The 27418-nt window shown below is 39.2% G+C and overlaps 1 protein-coding gene across 1 annotated transcript; it reads right to left on the reverse strand.

Moving 5' to 3' along the window:
* Window positions 1-21216: 21216 nt before the first annotated feature.
* Window positions 21217-25742, reverse strand: LOC149011341 (transcription factor MYBS3-like). The gene is made up of 3 exons (XM_089162229.1): window positions 25156-25742; window positions 22450-22658; window positions 21217-22195 (listed from the first exon to the last, which is right to left on the reverse strand). Exons 1-3 carry the CDS (start codon window positions 25442-25444, stop codon window positions 21668-21670), a joined length of 1026 nt encoding a protein of 341 aa, XP_089018355.1. The 5' UTR covers window positions 25445-25742; the 3' UTR covers window positions 21217-21667.
* Window positions 25743-27418: the final 1676 nt, after the last annotated feature.

Raw genomic sequence — 27418 nt, forward strand, 5'->3', positions numbered from 1 at the left:
AAATGAAAGGAGCAAATGATCAAGATGGTCATAATATGGAGACAATTGATTATGAAGATCCTGAAGACATAACTATCTATAAAACCCCATAAGAGGTTCAGGTACCTGAAAATAATGAAGAGATCTCGATTAGTTATGTCATTGCAGGAAAAAGATGGAACCGAAAAGATAAAGTTGTCGACAACATTTTTGCATATTATGTTATTGTTGAAATAATACATCAAGACGAGGATCTTAAACATAAATTTGTTGATGAATATAAATCAAGAAATGATTGGCCAAAATGTAGAGACGCAATTCAAGCATAATTGAATTCGCTTGAAAATTAAAGTTTTTGGACCTGTAGTCCAACATCTGAAGGTATAAAGCCAGTGGGGTACAATTGAGTTTTCTGCGAAAAATGAAATTAGAAAAATAATGAAATCGTGATATATATAAAGCATGAATTATGACACAAGAATTTTCGCAGATGCCTGGCATTGATTACATGGAAACATGTCTCTTGTGATGGATGCAATCACCTTCAGATATCTTATTAATCGGGCAGTATATGAAAATTTTGACATGCGTCTAATGGATATTATTACAGCCTATTTATATGGCTCACTCGAGTGTGAAATAAATATGAAAATCCCTGAAGGATTCAAAATGACTGAAGCATATAAAAATTCCTAGGAAGTTTGTTCAATAAGGCTTCAAAGATTATCAATGCATATACAGTAATCTCCTTAGTGGATATTTACTAAATGAAAAGCATAAAAATGATCCAATTTATTATTGTACATTTATTAAAGGATATGGATCTAATTTTAGTAAGTATATATGATGATGATTTAAATATCATCGAAATTCCTGAAGAGTTTCCAAAAGCAGTAGATTATTTTAAGAAAGTCGAAATGAAAATCTTGAAAAAAACAATGTTTTGTCTTGATTTGTAAATTGAGCATTTGACGAATGAAATATTCGTTCATCAATCAATTTATATAGAGAATATTTTAAAGAGATTTTATCTAGATAAAATACATCCATTGAGTACCCCAATGGTTGTGAGATCGCTCAATATAAAGAAAGATTCATTTCGACCCCAAGAAAACAGTGGAGAATTTCTTGGTCCTGAAGTACCATATCTTAGTGCAATTGGGGCATTAATGTATCTTGCTGATAATACACAATCGGATGTAGCATTTTCTATAAGTGTATTAACAAGATTTATTTATTCTCCAATACGAAGACACTGAAATGTTATAAAACATATATTTCAGTATATTTGAGAAATTATTGACATGATATTATTTTATGAATGTGGATATCAACTTACTAGTTTTGCAGATGCAAGATATTTATCTGATCTACATAAAACTAGATCTCAAACATGCTATTTATTTTCAAGTGAATGTTAGCTATTTTATATTTGGTTAAGATCAATGATATAACACATTCATGAAGCATGCAGTTTTCTACTAGAAGAAGGAATTTCAACAATATTATATGAAGATTATGCTGCATGCAAAGCTCAATTGAAGGGATGATACATCAAAGAAGATAGAACGAAGCATATTTCACCGAAATTCTTTTTCACTCTTGATCTTCAATGAAATGGTGAAATATATGTTCATTGAATTCGTTCAAGTGATAACTTGACAGGTTTATTTATTGAGGCGTTGCCTACTTCAAATGTTGAGAAGTTGGTATATGATAATGGAATGTACGTATTCAAAGATACTCAATGATGTTATCATCAGGGGGAGTAAAATACGTGCTGCACTCTTTTTCCCTTAACCAAGGTTTTGTCCCACTGGGTTTTCCTGGTAAGGTTTTTAATGAGGCAGCTACCAATACGTATTATTTAGATATGTATACTCTTTTTCCTTCACTAAGATTTTTTTCCCACAGGGTTTTTCTTAGTAAGGTTTTAACGATGTACATTATCTATTGATGGACATCCAAGGAAGAGTGTTATAAATAATATTTATTATGGATGTCCATTACCCCAAAGAGATTGTACTTCCAATTGAAGATCTCAATTACCTTAGGATGCAATATTGGTGAAGATCACAACCATCTCATTACACAATATTGGCAGTTAATATTTCCATTCTATGCACCTTCTATCTTGGGTGGCAATCTATCTTTCCATATCAAGAATATCTTATTGTGTGCAAGAATCATATATTGTATTTCCATATCAGAGTAGATGTTCCTTCTACTATAAATATGTAATGCACTCAACTGAATGAATTAGTTCTGATTGAACTCATCTTGTCTTTCTTCTTTGTATCTAATATATTTTCTCTTTATTTTATAACATTTTCAACTAATAATTGGATGTCATAAAATACAGGATAAATGGAATTGCCTCCCTAGCAAAATAATAACTCTCTCTATTCGACCTTGGCTTTTGTATACCTAAATCATCCCAAACAAACTTAATTCGTCATTCTATTATTTAGCTTCCACTCTTTTGTATAGCATTGAAAACAAAATCGAAGTATTATAAAGTTGCATTAATTTGTCTTCAAATTTTTTATCAACAGGGGTAGAAGATTCTGTTTTATTCACATTTTATTACTTATTTAAGAGAAAAGCTCACCTTTGATATTGATAATAAGAAGAATAATTAGACTCCTCTCCTAAATTTTACTTTTGATGATAGTTTCTTCAACTTAATTTGTTAATTTGTAGTAGAAAAACAAAAGAAAAAACAATCATTTATTAACATAAGGTAAAGGGTAAATATCACTTACCTCCCCTCTGGACAAATAGCACTTACACCCCTTCTTATTTGGATAATATCACTTACCTCCCCTCTTACCTAGCAAATGTATCAAACACCTCCCGTCTGTTAACTTTCAAGGTTAAATTTAACTTTTACCGTTAAATTTTTTCTAAAACTCCAAACTACCTTGGCTAAAAATATTTTTTATTTTAAACCCTAAATTACTGTAATCATCATAGTAGTTAAGATACTAAATTACCCTCAATTAAAATAATTGTTAAAATCAAAACACCATAGTTAAAACTCAAATTATCTTTAATTATTAAAAGCCTAACATACCCGTTTAAAAAAAAATTATCAAACAATTAAAAAAACCCAAAATAGTAGTATTTGTTTAATTTTATCAACATACCGTTTTTTATTTAATTGCATTTTTTATTTTACTTGATAGTAGTACGTGTTTTTTTAATTGTTTGATCAACTTTTCTTAACAAAAAATGTATGTTGGGCTTTTAATAATTAAAGATAATTTGGGTTTTCACTTTGGTGTTTTGGTTTTTAATAATTATTTTAATTGAGGGTAATTTAGTATTTTAACTGTTAAGATGATTATGGAATTTGAGTTTTAAAATCAAAAAAAATATTTTTAGCCCACGGTTGTTTAGGGTTTAAAAAAAATATTTAACGGTAAAAGTTAAATTTGATTAAAAAATTTGACAGATGAGAAGTGTTTGATATATTTGCTAGGTAAGATAGGAGGTGAGTGATATTATCCAACTAAAAAGGGGTGTAAGGACTATTTATTCAGCTAAGAGAGAAGGTAAGTGATATTTACCTTAAGGTAAAAGATCTCAATTCTAAATAGACAAACATACAAGTACGACGCGTCAATGCGTTGTTCAAGCATTAAGATTTTGTAAAGTCAGATTTTGGCTAAGTAATTATTGAAACGCTAGTTTATTTTTTTAAGAGTTTCAGTCTAATACAAATTTGTTTTTCTAAATGTCGAAGTAACTTTTGCTGCTACATAACAAGGGTTTCCCAGGTCTAGGCAGGGTAGCCCACATGACATCGAAAGATGGCAAAAGGAGATAAAAGTTGATAGAAGGCTTCCATCCGAGAATCCGGATCCTCACCCCGTCGGGGTAGCACAGAGTGCTCCCCGACCCGACGGGTTCTCGACCACACAAAACAGTGGGACCCATGGATGAAATTTTAAATTTTTTTGTTATTTTTTTCAAAAAGTATTTTTCACCGTGGGCCCCACTGTTTTGTGTGGTCAGGAACCCGTCGGGGAGCACAAAAGCACGTTGTGCTCCCCGTCCGGGGAGCTGATCCGGACTCTCCATCCGAATCCACATAAAGATGATTAACAGATGCCTTTGGTGACAGAGCCTCTGCTATTCTATTTTCTTGTCACTAATCATGTGTAAAGGACACTTGAGGGAGGGCCAAGAATGAGTTGGGATCTTCTATCCGTCTTAATAAGGATTATGATTCTCTCACATTCCTACACTCTATTTTATTTTTTTTGGTAATCCTCCACTCTATGTTTAAAAGGGAGTTTTTCCTCCGCTCTATATTTAAGAGAGAGCTTACCTCTAAGTATTGTCAAGGTAGACTAGAAATGGACCTCATTCCTAAACAGAGGCAGAACCAGGATTAAACATTGGAGCCGAGAGGGGGAAGGGGGGATAATAAATCAGGATCACCTCCATGTGGCGAGTATTAAGTCATCGCACATATTGTGTGGGCTCATGTGAGACCCACTGCTATATTATTTTATCATATTTTAGTTTAATTGCTTTAATAAATTTTTTATATAACAATTACTTTAATAATTAGGTCAATACAACTATACAAAAATACAAAAAATACAATGTTAGAAAAAATAATTAATTCAATAAATAAATTTTAAAAAAAAATCAATTGGGATTTATTACGTTGTTTTCTAAAAAGAATAACAGAAAAAAAAATAGAGAGAGAGAGAGAAATATAAATTGAAAAATAAATTAGTTCAATATAATGTTAGAAAAGAACAATTAATTCAATAATTAAATTGAAAAAAATAAAATTCAAAGCCTTCACGGTTTTCTAAGATTTTCTAAAACGAATACTATAAAGAGAGAGAGAGAGAGAGAAAAAAAAAATTGACAAAGACAGCAATAATTGTGAAGATGATTTAGGAAAACTCTAACATCTACTAACTTTTTTCAAATTTTCCCTAACTACTTAAGTCATTTGTTAGAGGTGAAAAAAATAAAATAAAATAAAATAGGAAATAAAAGAGGAGACTCATGAGGGAATAAAAAAGAATAGTAATAATGTAATATGAGAGAAATAAATAGGAAAAAACTATGGATAATGAGTTAGTTACTAAATAAGATTTAACTTTTTGTTTCTTAAAAAAAGGATTTAATGATAGTTGGATAATGATTAAGAATGATATCTATACCTATCATTTTTATCTTAAAAATTATTTTTAATATGGGGGACCACTTGTGGTATTTACATGTGGAGTGAGAAAAATAACAGAAATATCAAAATTAAAAAGAAATGAAGGGTGAGAGGGGCATGGCCAGAGGCGGAGCCAGGATTGAACATTGGGTGAGGGCCAAATAATGAGTTCAAACAAGCACTAATGTCTTTTTACTATACATATTGTGTGGATCCATTATGGGTCCAACCGCTAAATTATTTTATCACATTTTGACGTGGAAGTCACATTAAAAATTTATGTAAATTAATAGGACGAAAATATAAATAGCACGATTATAAGTAAATTATAAAAAATATATTGAAATGAAGCATAAAGGCCAAAATTGGATGCAATGGATAGGTCTTTATGCTTTAGCCAACGCAAAGTTGTTCTAATGGTTGAAACCAACACCTCTTAGTGAAGAGGTCGTGGATTCTACTTTGCTGAGGCAAATTAATATCCCTCCCCCAGCTTAATAAAGCTCTTTTGTACAAAAAAAAAAAAATGAAACTTTAGTAGAAAGTTTATTACCATTAGATCTTTTAAAATTGATGGCTGAAACTTTAAACAAGATTTAAAATTCTATGAATAAATTGATGGCTGAAACTTTAAACAAGATTTAAAATTCTATGAATAGGAATTGAAATTTTAGAAGAAAGTTTAGGAATTAAAAAAAATCAATGATTATGATCAGATAAAATCAATTGATGAATTCGAATGAGATTTAAATCCTTATTAGTATAATCGAAATTTTAACAGAAATAAAGAACAACCAATTAAAAAAAAAATTCAGTTATGTTTTCTGAAAAGAATATTAGTGAAATCGTGGGGTATGAGAGAGAAGAATAATTTGAGAAAGAGAGTTAATTGTGGAGAAAATTTAGGAAAACTCCAATGTTTGATAACTACTCTAATATTTTGTGAAACTTGTGAGAAAAAATAGGGAATAAAAGAGTAGATTCGTAAGAGAACATATATGAATAAAAATATTAGAGAATAAATAGAGAGAAATTCATGAATCGTGGTGATATGGAGAGTTTATGATCAGACCGGGTTCATACCTGGCCCGACCCTCGACCCCGGTCGAGACGGAGAAAACCGAATCGCTCCCGAGCGAAACGGATCCGGAAGATGGCTTGCTGAAGAAGAAAGCTTATTCGGCTGCAAGCGTGCCCTAATCTTACTTATGGATTAGGGTAATCACCCTAGTGATGGCAGACTCAAACTGACGGCTGCGGATAATCATTATCGAAGGGATAACCATCGCATGACCAAAAGGTTATCTAGCCAAAACTAGTAGAAGTCTATCGCTCAACGGATCTAACTGATAAGATCCAACGAATACCCGAAGAAGGCTCAAGTGCATCCAACAAAGGAGATTCGAAGGTACACTCTATATAAACCTCACTACCATACAAGGTGAGGGACGGATCAATCGATCGAAAAGAATACTATCTGAGACTCAGGTTCAGATACATACTGATAGACCTAAACTATCAGCGATCTGCTATCTAGATCACCTTTCCCAGTTCTTCATTCCTTAGCTCTGCGCTTCTAGCAGAGCCGTTTGTGATTAAGTTCATCAACTGACTTAGCCTTCGGAGGTGGACTCCCGACCCCAGCGGTCGGGCCACATCTGACACTTTCGTTTTGCAGGACATCACGTGGAGATCCAAGGGCTGAGCAGATTTTGGACGCATCATTTGGCGCCGTCTGTGGGAAACGACTTGAAAAGCCATGGTGACTAGATCAGCAGCCGCTGCACAACGCAATTCCGGTGTTCAGATACCTGGAGTGAATGATCCAGATATTCCCCAGGAAAGCCAAAATCCTATCGAGGTGGATGATGGCCAGGGAGGACGTAATCCTCCTCCTGATACAATCCAAGATCAATTGGATCAGGTAAAGATTCAACTCTTGGAGGTGAGCCAAGCACTCCGCATGCTCACCAGACGAGTGGTTTTACCACAAGAGCCTGATCAACACGATTCAGGGAGACGTGCATTGCCACGTGACCAGAGAATGGCTGAAGACCGGAATGTTGATCAGAATTTCCGTGAAGGAGACCGAGGACTTCGGAGGATCGATGATCAACCGAGGCGAGGCGATCGGTTCGAAAAACCGCAAGAGAGTACAACTGATTCAAACACAAGGTTGGATACAGGGGTAAGAACTCACTCACCCACTGTCAGAAGAACCGTTCGTGATGATCGAGCAGTTCGTGACGAGAGGAATGCTCGGGAAGGACGGGCTGTTCGTGATGATCGAGTAGCACGGGATGATCGTGTTAATCGAGGTCGTGATCATATTGCTGAAGATCACCCGACCCAGATTGGTCAAGAATTGGCCAACATCAATGAGAAATTAGGGCAGTTGGCTAAGGGAAGAATAACTGAGGATATTTACTCGGTCATTCGGAAGACTCCTTTTCTTGAGCCAATTGCGGGATATCGGTTTCCCCATAACTTCCGTTTTCCTACCTTCTCAACATTCGATGGCTCCGGAGATCCAACGACTCACATCGGCTATTACCCGTGAGACCATGGCAGTTTCAGGTAATTCTGATGAAATTTTATGCAGGGTTTTTGGTTCATCTCTAACTGGAGCAGCACAAAAGTGGTTTTCGAACCTCCCCTCTGGAAGGATTGTAAACTTTGACGAATTGGCACGCCAATTCATAGGGCGATTCCAGAGTGGGATACAGGTCAAGAAAACGGAAGAAACCTTGTTTACTGTCAAACAAGGAAAGAGCGAATCGATCAAAGAGTTTCTGAAAAGATTCAACAAAGTGACGATGGAGATAGAAAACTTGGATGAACAAGTAGCCAGAACTGCTCTATTCACAGGACTCACTAATCGGAAATTCCTGGAGTTATTACTACGGGATATGCCTGCGACTTATGCTTTGAGTTGGTACAAAGATGCCGAAGCAGGCTGAAGTCATGGAGATTCTAGATGCGCGCCAAGGAGATAATAAAGTCTCCAATAAGGAACAAAAGGCTCCTGAGCAGAAGCAGAAGCCAAAGAAAAATGTTCGCGATCGGGTTGGAAAATCCCAGCCTTGGCGCCAAAGGTCCCCCAGTAAAAGTGAGTACACTCCATTGAATGCTCCTCGGGCTGATATTTTGAATATCCTCAAAAGAAAAAATATTTTAAAGTGGCCGCCTAAAATTCTTTTGAAACCCGGAGAGCAGCAGGATCGGGAAAAGTATTGCCGATTCCACAAGGACTATGGTCATTATACTAATGACTGTCGTCATCTGAAGGCAGATATTGAGAGATTGATATCTCAGGGACATCTGTCCAGTTTTGTTAGCAGGAGAAGGGAGGAGCCACGTGGGCCACGTGCGGCTGCTCCAAAGAGGGATCGTTCGGTTAGTTCAGAACGATCGAGGGAGGCCCCGAAGTCTAAAAAAGGCAAGGAGGTGATTGAAGCTGCTACTCGGTCACCGATCCTTACCATCTTCGGGGGACCAGAGCCCGAATCATTCTGGAGTCTGAAAACAAAATCCAAATTTGTTGGAGCCGGAGAGGCGTAGAAGCGGAAGAAGCTGAATGGTGAAGATTCTATCACCTTTAGCGAGGAAGACGAAAGAGACGTTTGTTTACCTCATGATGATGCTATAGTCATCAAGGTAGAGATTGCACGGCGGGAAGTGCATAGAGTTTTGATTGATACAGGGTCTGCAGCTGACCTAATTTCCTACGAAGTGTATCAAAAATTGAAGGTGGATCAGGACTTGATGAAACCTTCATCTACACACCTATATGGCTTTGCAGGGTCATCTGCAGTAATGGAAGGATCGGTTCAGTTGGATTTATCCATTGGAAGTTTTCCTAAGGAAACAACTGTCCGAATCAATTTTTTGGTGGTTCGAGAACTACCAGCCTATAATATGATTCTTGGGCGACCATCTTTATCCAAGATAGGTGCTATTGTTTCGACAAAACACCTGAAGATAAAATTCCCGATCGATATGGGAATTGGTCAAGTCTCCTCTGACCAGAAGATCTCTCGGCAGTGTTATGTTGCCTATTTAAAAGACAAGGAGGGTCCAAGGAAGGTAACCGCCCTCCCCATAGAAGTTCGAGATGATCGGGAAAAGACAGAGATGCAAAAGCCCGAACCAGTGGAGAAACTGGAGCAAATCCAGCTGTGTACCGAAGATGAGAAAAAGATTACTTATATCGGGTCTGAATAGCTGGAAGAGTTTAAAGATGAGTTGAAGTTATTTCTTCAACAGAATAAAGATGTATTCGCATGGTCTGCTGAGGACATGCCTGGAATCGATCGGGCCATTGCAGAGCACAAACTCTGGATAGACCCTAAGGTGAAACCAGTGATACAAAAAAGAAGAAATTTCTCTATTGAAAAGTATGAAGCCGTTCGAAGCGAAGTTGAAAAACTTAAGAATTCTGGTTTCATAGAACCAATTGAGTGCCCAACTTGGTTGGCCAACGTGGTAATGGTAAAAAAGGCAAATGGGAAGTGAAGGATGTGTATAGACTACACAGATCTAAACAAAGCTTGCCCAAAAGATTGCTACCCGTTGCCTCGGATTGACCTCTTGATAGATGCGACTGTAGGATATGAAACTTTAAGTTTCATGGATGCCTACTCAGGGTATAATCAGATCCTTATGAATAAGGAGGATGAGAAGTATACGGCTTTCATGACTGATTGTGAGAGCTATTATTACAATGTCATGCCTTTTGGCCTGAAGAATGCAGGAGCAACATATCAGAGGGCCGTCAACAAGATTTTCAAAGAGCTGATAGGAAAGAATGTTGAAGCTTATGTTGACGACATGCTAGTGAAAAGCTTTACAAAACCAAATCATATTGCAGATTTGACTGAGGTTTTCTCGATGCTTGGAAACATCAAATGAAGCTAAACCCGAGAAAAATGTGCCTTTGGAGTCTCCTCGGGCAAATTTTTGGGTTTCATGGTATCACGAGGGGAATTGAGGCTAATCCTGCCAAAATACAAGCTCGATTGATATGGAGGCTCCCAAAACCGTTCGGGATGTACAATGTTTGACGAGGGAAAGTTCTTGCTTTAAATCGATTTATCTCCAAGTCCGGAGAAAAATGTTTGTCTTTCTTCAAGGCACTTAAAGACCTGAAGGGCGGTAAGGAAGCAAAGTGGACTCGAAGAGTGCCGGAAAGCTTTCGAGGAATTAAAAGAAGCACTTGGACAACCACCGATCCTGTCCGGACCAGAGAAGGGGGAAATATTACAGCTATATCTAGCGACGTCCCTTTCGGCGGTCAGTGCAGTACTTGTTCGGGAGAAAGATAAGAAACATTGGCCGATTTACTATGTAAGCCACGTGTTGCTAGATGAGGAGACGAGATATTCGCAGATTGAGAAGCGTGCTCTGGCTCTCATGATGGCCGCCGAGGAAGCTAAGGCCATATTTTCGGGCTCATCCAATTGAGGTATTTACAACTTTTCCTCTTAGTAAAGTTCTTAACAAACCTGATTTGTCCGGAAGGATGGTGTCCTGGTCGGTTAAGCTCAGCGAGTTCCAAGTGAGCTTTAAGCCCAGAACTGCAATCAAGGCTCAGGCATTAGCCGACTTTGTAGTAGAAACTACTGCACCGGTGGAGCCCACCATTGAGGATCCCATTATACCAACCACTTGGGAGGTATATGTGGATGGTTCGAGTAATAAAGATGGAGCAGCGCTGGAATTCTATTAAAAAGTCCAGCAGGATTTATTATTCGATATGCTTTGAGATTCGCATTTGATGCAAGTAATAACGAAGCGGAATATGAGGCACGATAGCGGGACTTCAGTTGTCAAAAGCATTAGCTATTGCAGATGTTACTATTTATAGTGACTCTCGGCTTATAGTCAACCAAGTCCAGGGGGAGTATGGCATTAAAGAACCACGCTTGCAAAAATATCGGGAGATAGTGCAGGCATTTCAAAACCAATTTCGGAATTTGAAGATATCTCAGATTTCAAGGAATGAAAATTCAGTGGCAGATGAGCTATCCCGACTAGCCAATGCCAAGGAAAAGAATCTAGACCCTTCGGTCTACATTGAAGAGATAACTTTTCCAAGTTATCATGAGAAAGAAATTTCTTATATTGAAGCAGAACGTTGTTGGATGGATCCAATAATCGAGTATCTAAGGGATGACAAATTACCCGAGGATCCAGAGAGGCAAGGTTGATCAAGATTCGATCAGCTAGATTTGTCATTCAGAATGGGAGACTATACAAAAGATCTTATGCTGGACCCCTTATGAGATGTATAGGCCCCGAAGGAGCAAAATCAGCTTTGGCTGAAGTTCATGAAGGAATTTGTGGAGCTCACATGGGTGGCCGAGCCCTGGCCCACAAAATTCTAAGACTTGGGTTATATTGGCCTAAGGTCCAAGAGGCTGCTATGGACTACGTTCGTCGATGTGGTAACTGTCAAATTCATGCTATAGTATCGAAGCGCCCGGCGGAAACTATGACTTCAATTCTAAATCCCATTCCCTTTGCAATGTGGGGAATTGATATCATGGGCAAATTCACCAAGGCATCAGGCGGACGGGAATATATGATAGTAGCAATTGATTATTTCACAAAATGGGTAGAAGCCAGTGCACTGGCGACAATTACTGAGAAAAAAGTGGAGAAATTTGTGCTTGAATCAATCATATATCGCTTTGGAATTCCAAAGATTATTGTCACTGACCATGGTACTCAGTTCGACTGTCCACAATTTGAGCAATTCTGTGGAACATATATGATCGAGCATCGTATGTCCTCAGTGGCATACCCCCAAAGCAATGGCCAGGTAGAGGTTACTAACCGAACGCTACTGGAAGGAATAAAGAGAAGACTCGAAGCTGACAAAGCTTCTTGGGTCGAAGAACTACATAATGTACTGTGGGCTTATAGAACTACGGTTTGAACACCTACAGGAGAAACTCCATTCAGGTTGGCATATGGATCCGAAGCATTGGCACCAGTGGAGATAATGGCGGGGACATTACGGGATCGTGAGTTCGAGGAAAAAGCAAATGAACAAGGACTGCTTGATAGTCTTGATTTGTTGGACGAAGTTCGGGCAAAGGCAATAGCACGAACTCAACATTATCAAAAAAGGATAGCGTCTCATTATAATACTCGAGTGAAGAATCGTCGGTACTTAGCCGGAGATTTGGTGTTGAGAAACACCCTAGCTTCCGACCCGCGTCACCAAAGAAAGTTGGACCCTTCCTGGGAAGGACCTTATATGGTTGTGAAACCGGTCGGTTCAGGAGCTTACAGGCTGAAGAACATCAATTCCCAAAAAGAGTTGGATCGTTCGTGGAATGCTAAGCATCTCAAAAAGTTTTATCCTTGAGGATGATTTCAATTTTGTTCGCGATGTAATCATTTTCAACTCAATCAATGCAATTTTTGGCTTTCAACAAACTATCTTTTGATTGGGGGGCATCATACACCACATTCAAGAACAAGATCCAACTATAAGGCATCGGATGAAAATTCGTATGGGTCCTTCAACACTTATGGAAATTTTTCGAATTTTCTTAAGTCAGGGCATCGGATGAAAATCCGAGTGAGTTCCTTTTGCAAGGCGTCGGTTTGAAACCCGAGTGAGTTCCTTCGAGACTTATTGAATTTTTGAATTATCCTTAAGTAAAGGCATCGGTTTAAAACCCGAGTGAGTTCCTTCTCAGACTTATTGTATTTCTCCGGAAATCCTTAAGTAAAGGCATCGGTTTAAAACCCGAGTGAGTTCCTTCTCAGACTTATTGTATTTCTCCGGAAATCCTTAAGTAAAGGCATCGGTTTAAAACCCGAGTGAGTTCCTTCTCAAACTTATTGTATTTCTCCAGAAATCCTTAAGTAAAGGCATTGTTTCAGACAACTAAGACCTAATACAACGGCGATTCAAGTGGCTAGCAAAGTTCAAGATAAAGTAATTTCTTATTTCTTCAAAAGATCCAAAGAGGCCAGTATCAAAACAATTACAAGAGCTGGATACAATCTTCGATCAAAGAAGAAAGTCATTATAGGTGACTGTTAACAAGTTATACAAGATTGACGCGACTTTGCTAGAACAAACATATGAGTCAACCATTGGTGGAGATTCAAGGAAAAGAAGAGAAGAAATGAGGATTACAAAAATATTTCGGTATGCATAAAATCCTCTGCAATTTCATACTCTTTGTCCAGCTTGTCCAGGAGAAGAATGGTCCTCGACCAAACTCGCATTCAGTACAAGCTCGTCATAATTGACTTCTTCTAGCGGAGAATAAACAGGAGAATCTTCCAGATATTGCATAATATCTGGATCGGAAGGTGGAGGATCAATCTTATCCTTGGTCCAGTCGGGAGGAGGAATACCCAGGTCGGTAAATACTTCAGGATGGCAAACAGCACTGTAGGGAGTCGTATCAAAATGAGGATCCTTCCTTAATATTGATTCCCATACTTCGTTCTCACCATCCCGGTACGCCTGCAAGTTATAAGCATTCAGCATATCAACAAAAGGCTTACTGTGTAAATACTTGAAGACGCAGCTCTGCGAACATCGGTTGGAAGGGATTCGGGCAAAGGAACGACGGCTTGCCTTTCGGGTAACGTTTCAGATCCTTTGGCTCCTGACTTTCCAACTGTTCGCTCCAGTCGCCGGATCTTCTCCCTGGCATCATCCAAATCCGACTGAAGACGACCAATCATCGAATTTTTTTCTCCTACCACCTCCCAAGCTAGTTTCCGAAGGCGAGCAATCTCAGCATCTTTAGCTTCAGAGATCTCCCGAAGCCTAGAAACCATGGAAGGAAATTTCGGCGAATTTCGCCGAAATATCGGCGAAATTCGCCAGTTTCGACCCCTGGCGAAACGAAACCAGGGGCGAAACCGATATTTACCAAATATCGCCGAGAAATCGGCGATATTTCGCGATATTTCGAATATTTTATTATTTTATTATTTGTGATTTTATGTTATTTCTTGCACTTTTTAGGCGATTTCTCTCGCGATTCTATCACAATCTTACCAATTCTATCCCAATGATTCAAGACTCAAAATTTAATGTGCTAAATGTAAATAGGAGGACAATATACATAGAATAATTTATAAATAGGAAGACATTTTATAGCAAAATCTTCAAGATTAATGATCAATCTTACCAACTATATTCAAGTAATCTAGTCCTCAAAAGTCAACATGCCAAATGTGGTTAGGGAAGAGTATATACATGAAATAATTTATGGAAACAATTTAAATTATGAAGGGATTTTGTAATATAATCGTCGGTTAATCATTCCAAATATATCCGAATGATTTAGGCCTTAGAAGGTAACACGTTAAATGTGGTTAGGCAGGAGATTTAAATGGAAATATTTATAGAAAATAATTTAAATTTACCACATATTTGCATCAAATTAGGATAGGCATCAAATTTGGGTTCAAAATGACCAAAAATACCCGTAAAACTCGTGGGCAAAAATTATCAAAAGTCAACATGCCAAATGTGATTAGGGAAGAATGTATACATGAAATAATTTATGGAAACAATTTAAATTATTAATGAATCTTGTAATAGAATCTTTAGAGTGAATGGATAATCATTCCAATTATGTCTGAATGATGTAGGCCTCAGAAGGTAACATATTAAATGTGGCTAGGTAAGAGAATTAAAATAGAATAATTTTTAGGAAATAATTCAAATTTACCACATATTTGCATTAGATTAGGATAGACATCAAATTTACCAAGATTATTAAATAAAAATATCCAAAAAATAAGGAGGCGAAATTTTATATATGGGGGGGCGAAATATCGCCGAGATCTCGGCGATATTTCGCCAGTTCGCCCGGTTCGCCGGGTAGCGAACCGGGCGAACTTCCCGAACTTTCGTTCCCTGCTAGAAACTTCATTGCTCAACCTACTGAGCCTAGAAATTGCTTCCACTTGGTTGTGGAAGTTACCAGCAAGACTCCTGCAAACAACTTTCGAGTTAGCAAGGAGCAGAAAAGTAATTTTTCAGAATCAGAGGATAATGAAGAAAGACTTACATTACCAGTGACTTCGTAAAGACTTCATCTGGAAGTTTCGAAAGAACTGCGCTCTCAGAAGTCATCCGAGAAGCAGTACACCATTCCAACGCTCTGTCAAACTCGTTTAACACTAATTCAGGCGAAGGATGAGAAGGATGAGCTACACCAAGAGAAGGATGAGCTTCATCACTTGTCACCCGACGACGTTTCCTAGTGGCAAAATCCTCCAACTCAGAAGGAGAGGACGAGGATGCCAAACAAGCACTGGAGTTAGAAATAGGAGCAGCACCTGCTGGGACCACACCTTCATCAGATGCCAACATAGTTGCCTCAGATGCCCGAAGAGTCTCCTTCGGGGGTGCACCAACAGGCTCACCAACAGGCTCACCAGCAGCACCATCGGCAACGGAGTGATCAAGATCTTCCTGGGAAAGACGAGCGATCACTTCGGGCAAAGGAGGCGCAGGGACGGCATCAATAGAAACTGCGGGAATCTGACTTGAAGATTCACCGCCAGCAGTCGCCTTACGCTTGGAGGATTCACTAGCTGAAACCACCGCACTGGCCCCAACCACCACCGACGGAACGATTTTCTTGCAAGATTTTGCTCTAATAAAGTTCGGGTTGATCTTGGGAGCCACTATGCAAAAAAAAAAAAAACCAGCCGTATCAGTACAGAAATAAACGACAGCAACAGCGGGGAAACCCTAGTTTTCTAAAACTTCTGACAAACCAACAAACTAAACCCCAAGTATAACTACTGTGCAGTTTACTCAGGGGGGAAGTGGGGAAAGAGATGAGTAATCAAAAAACTCACTTGTTCAGAAGTTGATAGAGCTGTTGTTGGAGTACGAGGAATACGGAAGCAGGCCGAAGGACGAAAGGTCGCTTTGACACTTTAGCAAATCTAACTTGCAGAAGTCAAGATAGATGGAGAGTACCCACAAAGGCTTTAAATAGCCTCAGGTATAAGACGACGGTTGAAGGCTAAGGACAACCGACGACCTAGATCGAAATGACGCTTCGAAATCCGCAAAAAGCAAGATCAACGGTCGAAGGGATGCCACATGGAAACATGTGGAAGCAAGCACCTGATGCAGAGATACCTCCAATCGTCGCACCGCCATTAAAATAACGGATGTATTTCCGATTCATTGGAAACAGTGAATGGTATACAAAAGCGGGAAAACGTTTGAACTTCGCGAGAGGGAAACGTGCGGACTTTGCAATAAATGAAGTAGTGGGGAAGATTAATGCATCTTCCCAAAACGCATCTTCACAATATTTCTACAAGATTATTATTCGGCGAGGAATGAAAAGTTAAGTGATAAGTTTTATCATTAATACTTTGATATTCAAGGCAAGATTCCGGCAGGAGACGGGGAAATTTAGAGGCCAACATGAAAAAAGAAATGTCTATTCATTAAATTGAGGGTAAATCTTTACAAAAGGACAACTCCCTAAGCCTTTTCTTCTTTGTTGCCCGAGGGACCCTGGTCGGGAGGACTTTTCTCAGGACCATGAGAAGAGCCTTCCTCAAGAGTGGCATCGGCTGAATCCTCTACAACAACAACTTGAGACTCGGCTTGTGATTTCTCCTCTGGAAGTGCCGGCTCGTCATTCAGGTATGCCTCATATTGAGGGTCAGCTGGAAAAGGATCATCTTCTTCCTGGGCCCAGTCCGGGAGATCCATACCAACTTTTCCGAAGACCTTTTGGTGGCATACCTCACGAAAAGGAGCAGTGTCAAAGTCAGGGATCGATCCAAGGATTCGCTCCCAAACGTCGTTCTGCCCCATGCGATAAGCTTGAATGTTGTAGAGACCTAGCAACTCGGAGAAAGGTACGCTGTTCAAGTATTTCCGAATGCACTCCTTCCGAAGCTCTGGCTTTATATGCTCAGGCTTGCTAGGGATCGCCAACTTCAGATGTTCTTCGAGCTCCCTACTTTTGATTTCAAGGCTGTCACCAAACAACGTGGCAGCTGCCTTTTGCTTTCTGGCCTCGCGCTCGGCAGCAGTGACACGAATTTTCGAAGCTTCGAGGGCTTCCTTGAGGGAGATCACTTCTTCCTCATGCTTTTTCTGCAGCTCCATGGTAGCTGCAGTCAGCTGGTCTATTTCAGAATTGGCCTTGGCCAATTTCTCTTCACAAGTTTGCAGCAAGGAGCTGGTGCGACCAACCCGGCTCAATGCTTCCATGTGTTGATAAAAGCTCAACACAGCATTCCTGGGAAGGCGGAAGATATCAGAAGAAGTCATAAGAAATTATGAAAACATAAGTAAGCAAGAAGACCGGTACCTTGTAGATTGACTAACAAGGGAGGTGTCATCCAGGGCTTCAAACTCCTGGCGATCAGAAGGAGCAAGACTGAGGGAGCTCCATTCTGCAGCTTTCTCGGGATCCCGAGTAACCCTGTCGGTCATCTTCAGGGTCCACTGGGGGGTGAAGACCTCCTCACCATCCGTCGAAGCTTTGGATTTTTTATTGGAGGGAGCATCAATTGTGTCATGCCTCCTCTTGGTTCGGGCGGAGGAAGAGACATTAGACCTCTCCACCATCGGTTTCTTCCCTTTACCCGAAGCATCAGCTACAGGCCTGATATTCCTGATACCCCTATAAGAGGGGTCGGGAGAGGGAAGAGAAGCCTCTTGATCTACGGTCAAGACCCTGGGCGATCGTTGCTCAGCTGCCACAACGGCCCTAGCGGCTTTCACCCGCAGGCTTTCAGGGTTCATTCTGGGAGGCACTGCAAAGAAGAAGGACAAGAGTCAGAATTCAAAATATATCACTTCAGTCAAATCAAAGGATGATGGTTAGAAGCTCACAATGAGCCAAGCCCCAGTACTGAAGGATGGAGTTATAATCCACTTCAAGTCCATGTATCTCTTGATACCATGAAATGGATTTGATCTTCCTAACGGCCGCCTCATCTTCTCTGGATAAGGGAAGGTCTCGGTTATTCTTGGAAGAAGAAGTACACCTCCTCCAGGTGGTTGGGAAGTTAAGATCTGATGGAGGCGCTCGACAGAAAAAGTATCGTTCGCGCCATCTTTTGTGGTTAGAAGGGCAAGTTCCTTTGACAAGGATGTTGCCTCTCCAATCAAGTTCAGCCTTATTGCGTTTGGATAGAAAAACCCATCCGGGAGGATGGGAGATAGAAAGAACATGAAAATGTACAAAAAGAGAAAGAGAGGGCATAATGCCAAGCTCAAAACACAAACCCAAGAAGCCGACGATGAGACGCTAGCTATTGGGGAGGAGCATTCCGGGACAAATGTTCCAGTGATTCAAAACTGCGGAGAACAAAGGATTAAAAAAGGGAAAGCGAACCCCGCTTTCCAGTGCATCTATATACAGAGAAAATTCACCCGAAAGGGATGAATCAACCCTCTCATCAGGGTGGGGAACCCTAACCTGATATGAGGAAGGAAGATCAAAATCTTGGACAGCTGAAAGAAGGGTTTCCTCATTGTAAATGGAGGGAACAGAGCCAGGTCCACCATTGGACCCGGAAGTTTGAGGCTGCCTAGAAGACTCGACAATCTTGGAAGATCCAGACTCAAGAAGGACAGGAGAAGTTTCGGTTTTTCTTTCAAAACCTTTTTGAGAAACTTCAGCGAACTCCTGCCAGAGGACAGTTAGGGTTTTGTTATCACTATCCGACTGTTCGGGAGCAGGAGAAGCAAAAGCATCACTGCTATTACTAACAAGGGGTACTAAAGAAGCCCTATCGTCCGCCATTACTCGTTTCAGTAAACTACAAAAAGAAAAAGACTAGTAAACTTACTGATTCAATGAGACAGAAGCTTGAGAGCAGGAAGGCGCGAAGCAGACGACAAAGGTTCAAATTCCAGACAGGAAGAATGAAACCTACGAAGACAATGAACCGCTTTTAAAAACTCCCGCACGAGTGTTCGGGAATCTGAACGATCGAGATTGATTCAAAATCAACGATCAAGATTAAAAGACGTTTTGAAAGTTTGAACTCACGAATCCGAAATAGGCGTTCGGAAACCGTCGCTTGGATGACGTGAGCCACGACAGATCAACTGCAACGAGATATGTGGCCTTACACTCACAACGCTTGAGGAAAAGTGACCACCGCATTAAATGTGATATGACATTTAATGAAACACGCAGAGATTATCACTTGACGACGAACCCAGTTAAAAACCAAGCCCTCGGGATCGACCGAACGCTTGGTCTGGGGGGCTCGTGATATGGAGAGTTTATGATCAGACCGGGTTCATACTGGCCTGACCCTCGACCCCGGTCGAGACGGAGAAAACCGAATCGCTCCCGAGCGAACCGGATCCGGAAGATGGCTTGCTGAAGAAGAAAGCTTATTCGGCTGCAAGCGTGCCCTAATCTTACTTATGGATTAGGGTAATCACCCTAGTGATGGCAGACTCAAACTGACGGCTGCGGATAATCATTATCGAAGGGATAACCATCGCATGACCAAAAGGTTATCTCAGGAGTCCTCTACTAGCCCAAACTAGTAGAAGTCTATCGCTCAACGGATCTAATTGATAAGATCCAACGAATACCCGAAGAAGGCTCAAGTGCATCCAACGAAGGAGATTCGAAGGTACACTCTATATAAACCTCACTACCATACAAGGTGAGGGACGGATCAATCGATCGAAAAGAATACTATCTAAGACTCAGGTTCAGATACATACTGATAGACCTAAACTATCAGCGATCTCCTATCTAGATCACCTTTCCAGGTTCTTCATTCCTTAGCTCTGCGCTTCTAGCAGAGCCGTTTGTGATTAAGTTCATCAACTGACTTAGCCTTCGAAGGTGGACTCCCGACCCCAGCGGTCGGGCCACATCTGACGCTTTCGTTTTGCAGGACATCACATGGAGATCCAAGGGCTGACCAGATTTTGGACGCATCACGTGGGTTAGTTTTTAATTAGAATTTACCTTTTATTCCTTAAAATTAGGGGTTTAATAATAACCCTTAAATAACGATTAAGAATGACATCTATGCGCATTATCTGTATCTTAAACTTTTATTTTTAATTTTTAGAGGGCCAAATAGTGGTATTTTCACATGTGAAGGTGAGAGAAATAAGAAAAAAAATATAGGAGTGTTTCAAAATTTTAAAAATCCAGGAGAGGTATGTGGTTCCCCCACTCTTCCAAAATATGTGATCAAGAAGTATGAGACAAACACAATCCTCTAGCAACCAGGGTAAGAGAATCTTCAAACTTGTGGAGAAGGTAGTCTCTAGCAATCACTAGTGTCAACTGTCAACAATGCATATTATTAGAAGAAACATAAGAAATCGTGAGTAGAAATGAAAACTTACCAAGGTGACATAGAGATTTGATGTAATTCACAAATACCAATACAATTTGTTATTTTCATCAATATTAAATAAGGTTTCGTTATGAATAGAAGAAGACTTCAATAAAGATCTTTCAAGAACATATAAAAATGTTACTACAAACCCTCACTCAAAATTCTAAGTTGAAAATTCTAAATCTCAATAAGTTTACGAAAGAACGATGAGAAATACTCATAATATCCCGAACAATTAAATGGGTTTTGCCAAAAAATAAGTAAATAGGTGCAAATCAATCGGGTTGGATTGGCCTTAAACCCACAGTTCTATCATAGATCTCTAAGGATTTAAGTAATTCGTAACAACACCAAAATATGTCGGAGCAGATCAATCTTTGAATCAGATATAAGACTTCGAATCGTAACTTCAAACATGCCAAGCATTATCGGGCATGACAGTCACAGTAGATTGAACAATAATGTGTTTGCATATATTACTGAAGACAGCTGATTTCCATCCACTGAGCTTGGACATGGTCCTTGAAATAGGATCCAGAAACTGAATTTTGTTTGAGGAAACAAACCACACCAGAGGATTACTCAGATAAAAGTCCACCAACACAATGGGAGGGGTTGAGCTCATCTCTCATGGACTAGAGCATTTAGAGACTGCATGGCAAGGCAGGGCTGTGGATAGCGTTCTAAGAACCAATTGTAAGATTTCATTAAGCAAATGGAGCCAGAAGGAGCTTTTGGATTATAGAAAAAAACATTCAGAAAACTACTCTTCTCCTTCTACTTTTTCTAGTTGATGTATGAATCCAGTAGCTCATAACCAACATACCAGTACTGACAATCACCAGGAGCAATTTGCAGAGTAATTCCTTCTAACACAACTCCCCATTAAAAAAAGAAAATAAAGAAAGAACCTGCTAAAGATCAATCACGTATAAATGTAATTTTGTTTTTCTCACTTTTTTTCCTCCATAAATAAATGTCTTCTATATGTAAGTATGTTATGATAAATGAAAATGAATTTCTACGATTTGAAGATGGAAAATGAATAAGGAAAATAAGCTTTTGCAAAGTAAATTTTTTTAAAAAGGCAATAAGCAAGAACAAAGGAGGAAATAAACTCTCCTTCTCACTGCCTTACACTGCATGGATTACACTGGTGTTCTGGCTCAGTTCTGACTCACTGGCTGGTGGGTTTGCATGAAATGCTGATTGCCTTGATGATGAAGTTCCTATTAACTTCAGAGAAAGGGGAGAAGGTTGTAAACGTCCCTTAGCAGCCTCTCCCAAGCTTAGCTTAGACATGCCCACCAGTTGGTCTTCGTTGCCTGGGTCTTTGCAATGGATTGGGGTTGGCTTTAAGACCTGATGCTGAGAAATCTCACTTTGTTTCTCTTCTCCTGCTGGCACTAGACTTGTTGGCCAGAATGAGCAAGGGGCAGGTACATACATCGGGAAAAAACCAGGAACCATTGATGGGAAACCGCTTGGTGTGATAGCTTCTTCAGCTTCTGCAACTGTATCATTGGAATTTGCCTCCATAGGTTCACATTCTTGGTTGAGTGAGAGTCCTAGAGGAGGTTTGGAATTCACATTCTCTGTTTCACTAGCTTGAGAAGTTGGGTATGGTAGGTGCTCCTCTGTTCCTGGTGCCAACTCCATGGACTGAAATTCAGATCATAACAACAAAGATAAAGATTAATAATGAGGAATTTCAGAAATGTGCTGACCAAACAGGTCAATAATACTACAAGCAGAAAACTTCAGCACCACCATTACTGGCTTGACAACCCCAGTTCATCTAGGAACAAGGATGCGCTAAACCTGTTATGTGATATGTTTAGCAGGAGATCTGGAGTGCTGATCATCTGCCAAAGCACAAATATTAAGAGCATAAAAACATAGGATGATAAACAAACCACATCTGGTGCCATGTCAAATAGGCTAGATCGTCGTTTTCTCCGGGATGAATTAGTCTGCCGAATGAAATACTTCTGGGCATGGCTAGCCACCTGAGTCGGAGTCCTTGATGTGACATAATTGCGAGAAATCCCACGCCAATCCCCCTTCCCCAGCTTCTGGAGGCCCAGTAAAAAAAGTCGGTGCTCCTCTTCTGTCCATGGAGTTCCTGATAAAAAAAAGCATAAATCCAAACATTTTCAATTTATAAGGTGTTGAGAACTAATCAAATCATTCTTGAGAAAGTAAACTCTATTTGTTCACATGAATTTAATGACCATTGAGTAAAACTGAGTGCAAAGACAAATGTGAAAGAAATCATACAACATAGCCAGAAGCTTAACAGTGAATGAAAAGAATCAGAATGACTTATAGTTGGGAATACATAACATGCACTATGTAATGATACAATAGCCAATAGTACAAGGGAGATACTACAATATATTCCTCCTTTCTTATCTAACCCCTCTTCAGGAATGCATAGCTCTTACTCTTTATATTTTTGGTTTGACAAACAATAAGTTCTTTCCAGTTGACATTAAACCTTGCAGAAGCACCAAGTCCTCCCTAAATGTGTTGCTAAGCAGTCATAAATAAGTCTTGGACACAAAAACAAATAGAAAGTAAAAGAGGCAAAGGGGAGCACATAAGAACACAGATACTCAGATGCAAGGAATACAGAGCTAACAGCAGTAAATCAATGAGAAGGAATGGTGCAGCTGTTTGGCTTGGGGTGGGAGATTAATCCCAAAGAAAAAGGCAAACCTTTCTAGCCTTTCTTTCTGCATGAATCTACATTCAGAAGCCAATAAGTAATTAAAATCAACTGACCACTGTCTTAAGAGGATTGCCGGCTAGAATCTACTTGCAGAACATTTTGTGGCATTAACATGTAGCAACCAACAAGGGAAGGAGGTCATGTTATACCTCTCTTTTTTTTTCCTTTTTTTTTCCTTGGAAAGGGGGGGGGTTAGGTAGAAGAGTCATGCTACACTAGCTATGTGCAGCTATCTTCTTTTATAAAGTTTTTAATCGATAAAATATGGTACCTCTTCCTATCAGGGGAACAATAAAAGGTTTGCCAAAACCCACCCAACAAAACATAAGATCATTGTATCAATTAAAATATACGTTCCCCCCCCCCCCCCCACACACACACACACACCAAAAAAAATGAAAAAAAAGACAAATGATCCTAATTATCTCATAGATTATGAGCATATTTTAATTAGCAAAGGAAACTACAAGTTAGATAACAAAAGAGCAAAATAACGTATACTTCAGTATCCAATAGACTGATACAGGGCAGAGGCTAAATGATATGCAACTCAGTCATACAAGTATGCAGACTGAAACTTTAGTCACTGGAGTAATATGTACATATTGGCAAGGAAATTACTAACATGCGACTATCTCTATGCTTCCTTTCTACGTACACTTTGTGGGTTCCAAGTTCCAAGCACTAAATTTTCAGAAGAAAAAACACAAATGATTCACACTCACAAGAGGAATTGATTAGCAAAACTTGCTCGAAAAAGGAAAAAAAAATCCCCAATTAAAATAAGCAGCAGCAAAATGTAAGTTCAAAGATGCAGCTGAGGATCACTAAAGTATAAAAGAAGGCTCTAGATAACAAAGATACTATAAGAAGTGCCATTTTTGTTGTCAGCGAAAGTTACTTTTCTCATGGTTTATCTGTATGATATCAGAAAGGTTGGACTGGCTTTCAGTTTAAATACCCTAAAAGATCAATTATAATTTTTTGATCGCATTAGCAACGATAGCATATCACATCGTGTAAACCCCTTCACAAAGGTAATAACCTCTAAAGTTGTATGAACTTAATAACAAAAAGATTATCATTTATGAGGTGGGGAGAGAAGGTAGGGAAAAGATCTTAAGAAAAACCGAGTAAAATTTAACTGGGGGAAAAATCAAATTGATAGTTACTGACATAAACAATTAAAATTTGGATGAACACCTCAAAAACAGAGGAAAAGATAACAAATGACAAGAATCACAAAAAATAATACTAAGTACCACAAATAACAATAAATGTAATATCAGCTGAAACTTAATTTAAAGAGATATATTAAGATAGAGGTGGAGAGGAGAAGAAGAAAAGATCAATAATAACATAGCATTTAAAATTCAGTTATAGATAACCAAACTACGAACCCAGATCATAAATTTGACAGAGCACATAAAAACTTATTGAAGATAGTCAAAGTGCAGAGCCACACAATGATGTTCTTCAATAATAAACAAATAAGAACAGGGGAAGATGGAAAAGAAAATAACGTTTTTCTATTCACCCAGAAAAAGAATAAAAAGATCAACTACAACTTGAATCAAATGAAGGCAGCAGATTCATCAAAAGGATTTCCTAACAATTAGAAACGAAAAAAGAAGTTAAGTGAAAGCCTTAATATACAAGCAACTTCCATTTCCAGAATCATATATTGACCTTAAAAACTTCAAATATACTGAGGAAAAAAAAAGAGGAAAGAAGAAAAGAATTCAGACTGTATATCAAAAGGAAGATTACACTTTTTCAAGACTCCAACTATACATTTACAATAAAAATAAATAAATAAAACTTTATATCAGTTATCAATCGAAACTCAAGATATGAATAAATGCTACAAAATGGAAACGAATATTACCCTTTTTCCTCTCTCCACGGCAATTGGAAGAACAAGACGCATGAGCAGCATCATCAGAGACATAACCTCCAGCAACAGCACTGGGATCACGAAAGAGATCAGAAGAAGGGGAACCAGGGTTTGGAGAAGCTGAAGAGGTATAGTGAGCAGACGAGAGGTTGCCCATACTCGCACTCTTCTTTATAGACCCATCTGTGAGTCGAACACCGAATAACTTCACCCCTCCTCTCGTCGGGCAAGTCCGCGAGTTATGCCCGTTATGGCTGCAATGAGAGCATCGCCGAGTCATCTTGAATCGACTTGTTACTAAGAAAAATTTGATGAACAGATGAAGAAGTTGTGAAGTTGCGAAGTTTAGAAGTTGCAGAGCAAGAAAGAAAGATCGAAACTTTGAATGATTTAATATGAATCAGACCTCAGAAGTCATAGAGAGGTAGAAACGAGGAAACCAGTGAAACAGGGTAGCAAAGAGAATTTTCTTAGAACTCAGATGAGTTTCTCCATTCCTCCTTCCTTCTCTCTCTGTCTCTCTCTCTGTCTCTCTCTCTCTCTCTCTGTGGGGTTCTTCACTTGTTGCATGTGTTCTGATTTGCACCTCAATTTATCTCTTCTGTGGAATTCGAATTTGGAAAGGGTTTTTATATTGGAAAGGCTTTAGTAGTTAATTAAGGCTTAAGGTTCTAATTAATTGCTTAATTTGGTCAAAAGACTCAAACGACGCGGTAGTTGTCCAAGATATGGTACAGCGTATGAGTAGGAGTAGGACATTGAAATTATATAAGATTCCAATCCAAAAGCAGTGGAAGGTTTGTGATTTTACTTTTTAACCTGGAGGTTTATTGGTACTGTATTACTCATGGAAAGAGAATCCAACCTGATTACATATGTTGCACGACTCCTGTGTCTAGAAACAAGGTTTTACGAAATGATCGCCGTGCTTTTAGGGATTTTAATCTTTCTATCGAGGTGCGGTAGTCATTCTGCGTGACCTTACGTTCAGACGTAGGAGGTAAGGATTTTACTCATGGAAAAGAGAATGCAACCTGTTCATGTATGATGCACGACTCATGTGTTAGGAATAAGGCTTTGCGAAATGATCGCCCTACTTTTAGGGACTTTAATCTTGTCAATCGAGGTGCGATAGTCATTTCACGTGACCTTGCGTTCAAACGTAGGGCGTAAGTTACTCACAGGAAAGAGAACGCAACCTGATTATTTATGTTGCACAAATCTTATGTCTAGAAAAAAGGCTCCGCGAAATGAATGCCCTGAATTTTGGGATTTTAATCTCTTTATTGAGGTGCAGTAGTCATTTCACACGACCTTGCATTCAAATGTAGGGCATAAGGGTTTTACTCATGGTAAAGAGAATGCAACCAGATCACGTATGTTTCACGACTCATGGGTCTAGAAACAAGGCTTCGCGAAATGATCGCCCTACTTTTGGGGATTCTAATCTCCATCGAGGTGCAATAGTCATTTCACTTGACCTTGTGTTCAAATGCAAGGCGTAAGGATTTTACTTGGGGGAAAGAGAATGCAACTAGATCATGTATGTTTCACAACTCTTGTGTCTAGAAACATGTTTTGCAAAATGATCACCCCTTTTAGGGATTTTAATCTCTCCATCGAGGTGTGGTAGTCATTTCATGTGACTTGCATTCAGACGTAGGGCTTAAGTGTTTTACTCATGGGAAAGATAATGCTACCGGATCATGTGTGCTACACAACTCTTTTGTCTGGGTGTAAGGGTTTTATTCATGGTAAAGAGAATGCGACCTAATCACGTGTATTGCGCGACTCTTGTGTCTAGAAACAAGGCTTCACGAAATGATAGTCTTGCTTTTGAGGATTCTAATATCCGTTAAGGTGTTGTAGTCATTTTCACATGACATTGCATTTAGACGTAGAGCGTAAAGGTTTTACTCACTGGAAAGAGAATGCTTACTCTTGTGTCTAGAAACAAGGCTTCGCGGAATGATCACCTTGTTTTTGGGGATTTTAATCTTTCTATCGAGGTGCAATAGTTATTTCCCGTGACCACGCGTTCAAACGTAAGGTATATGCAGCCTAATCACATATGTTGAATGACTCCTATGTCTAAAAGTAAGGCTTTGCAAAATGATTGCCTATTTTTAGGGATTTTAATTTTTCTATTGAGGTACAATAGTCATTTTGCATGAACTTGCAATAGATGTAGAACTTAAAGGTTGCATGATATACACATGCAGCTAGGTAACTTCTCATTTAGAGTTGGTTGTAT

The sequence above is a fragment of the Hakea prostrata genome, chromosome 7 (assembly GCF_041222555.1).
Source record: "Hakea prostrata isolate BN-2017 chromosome 7, UWA_Hpros_2, whole genome shotgun sequence".
In the NCBI taxonomy this organism is placed as follows: Eukaryota; Viridiplantae; Streptophyta; class Magnoliopsida; order Proteales; family Proteaceae; genus Hakea; species Hakea prostrata.

Coding starts and splice junctions, on each gene's coding strand:
- LOC149011341 (XM_089162229.1), bottom strand. CDS start 25,444: ATGACTCGGCGATGCTCTCATTGCAGCCATAACGGGCATAACTCGCGG. Junction 22,659..25,155: donor CCGTGGAGAGAGGAAAAAGG/GTAATATTCGTT, acceptor TTTTTTTATCAG/GAACTCCATGGACAGAAGAG. Junction 22,196..22,449: donor TTGACATGGCACCAGATGTG/GTTTGTTTATCA, acceptor TCTGAATTTCAG/TCCATGGAGTTGGCACCAGG.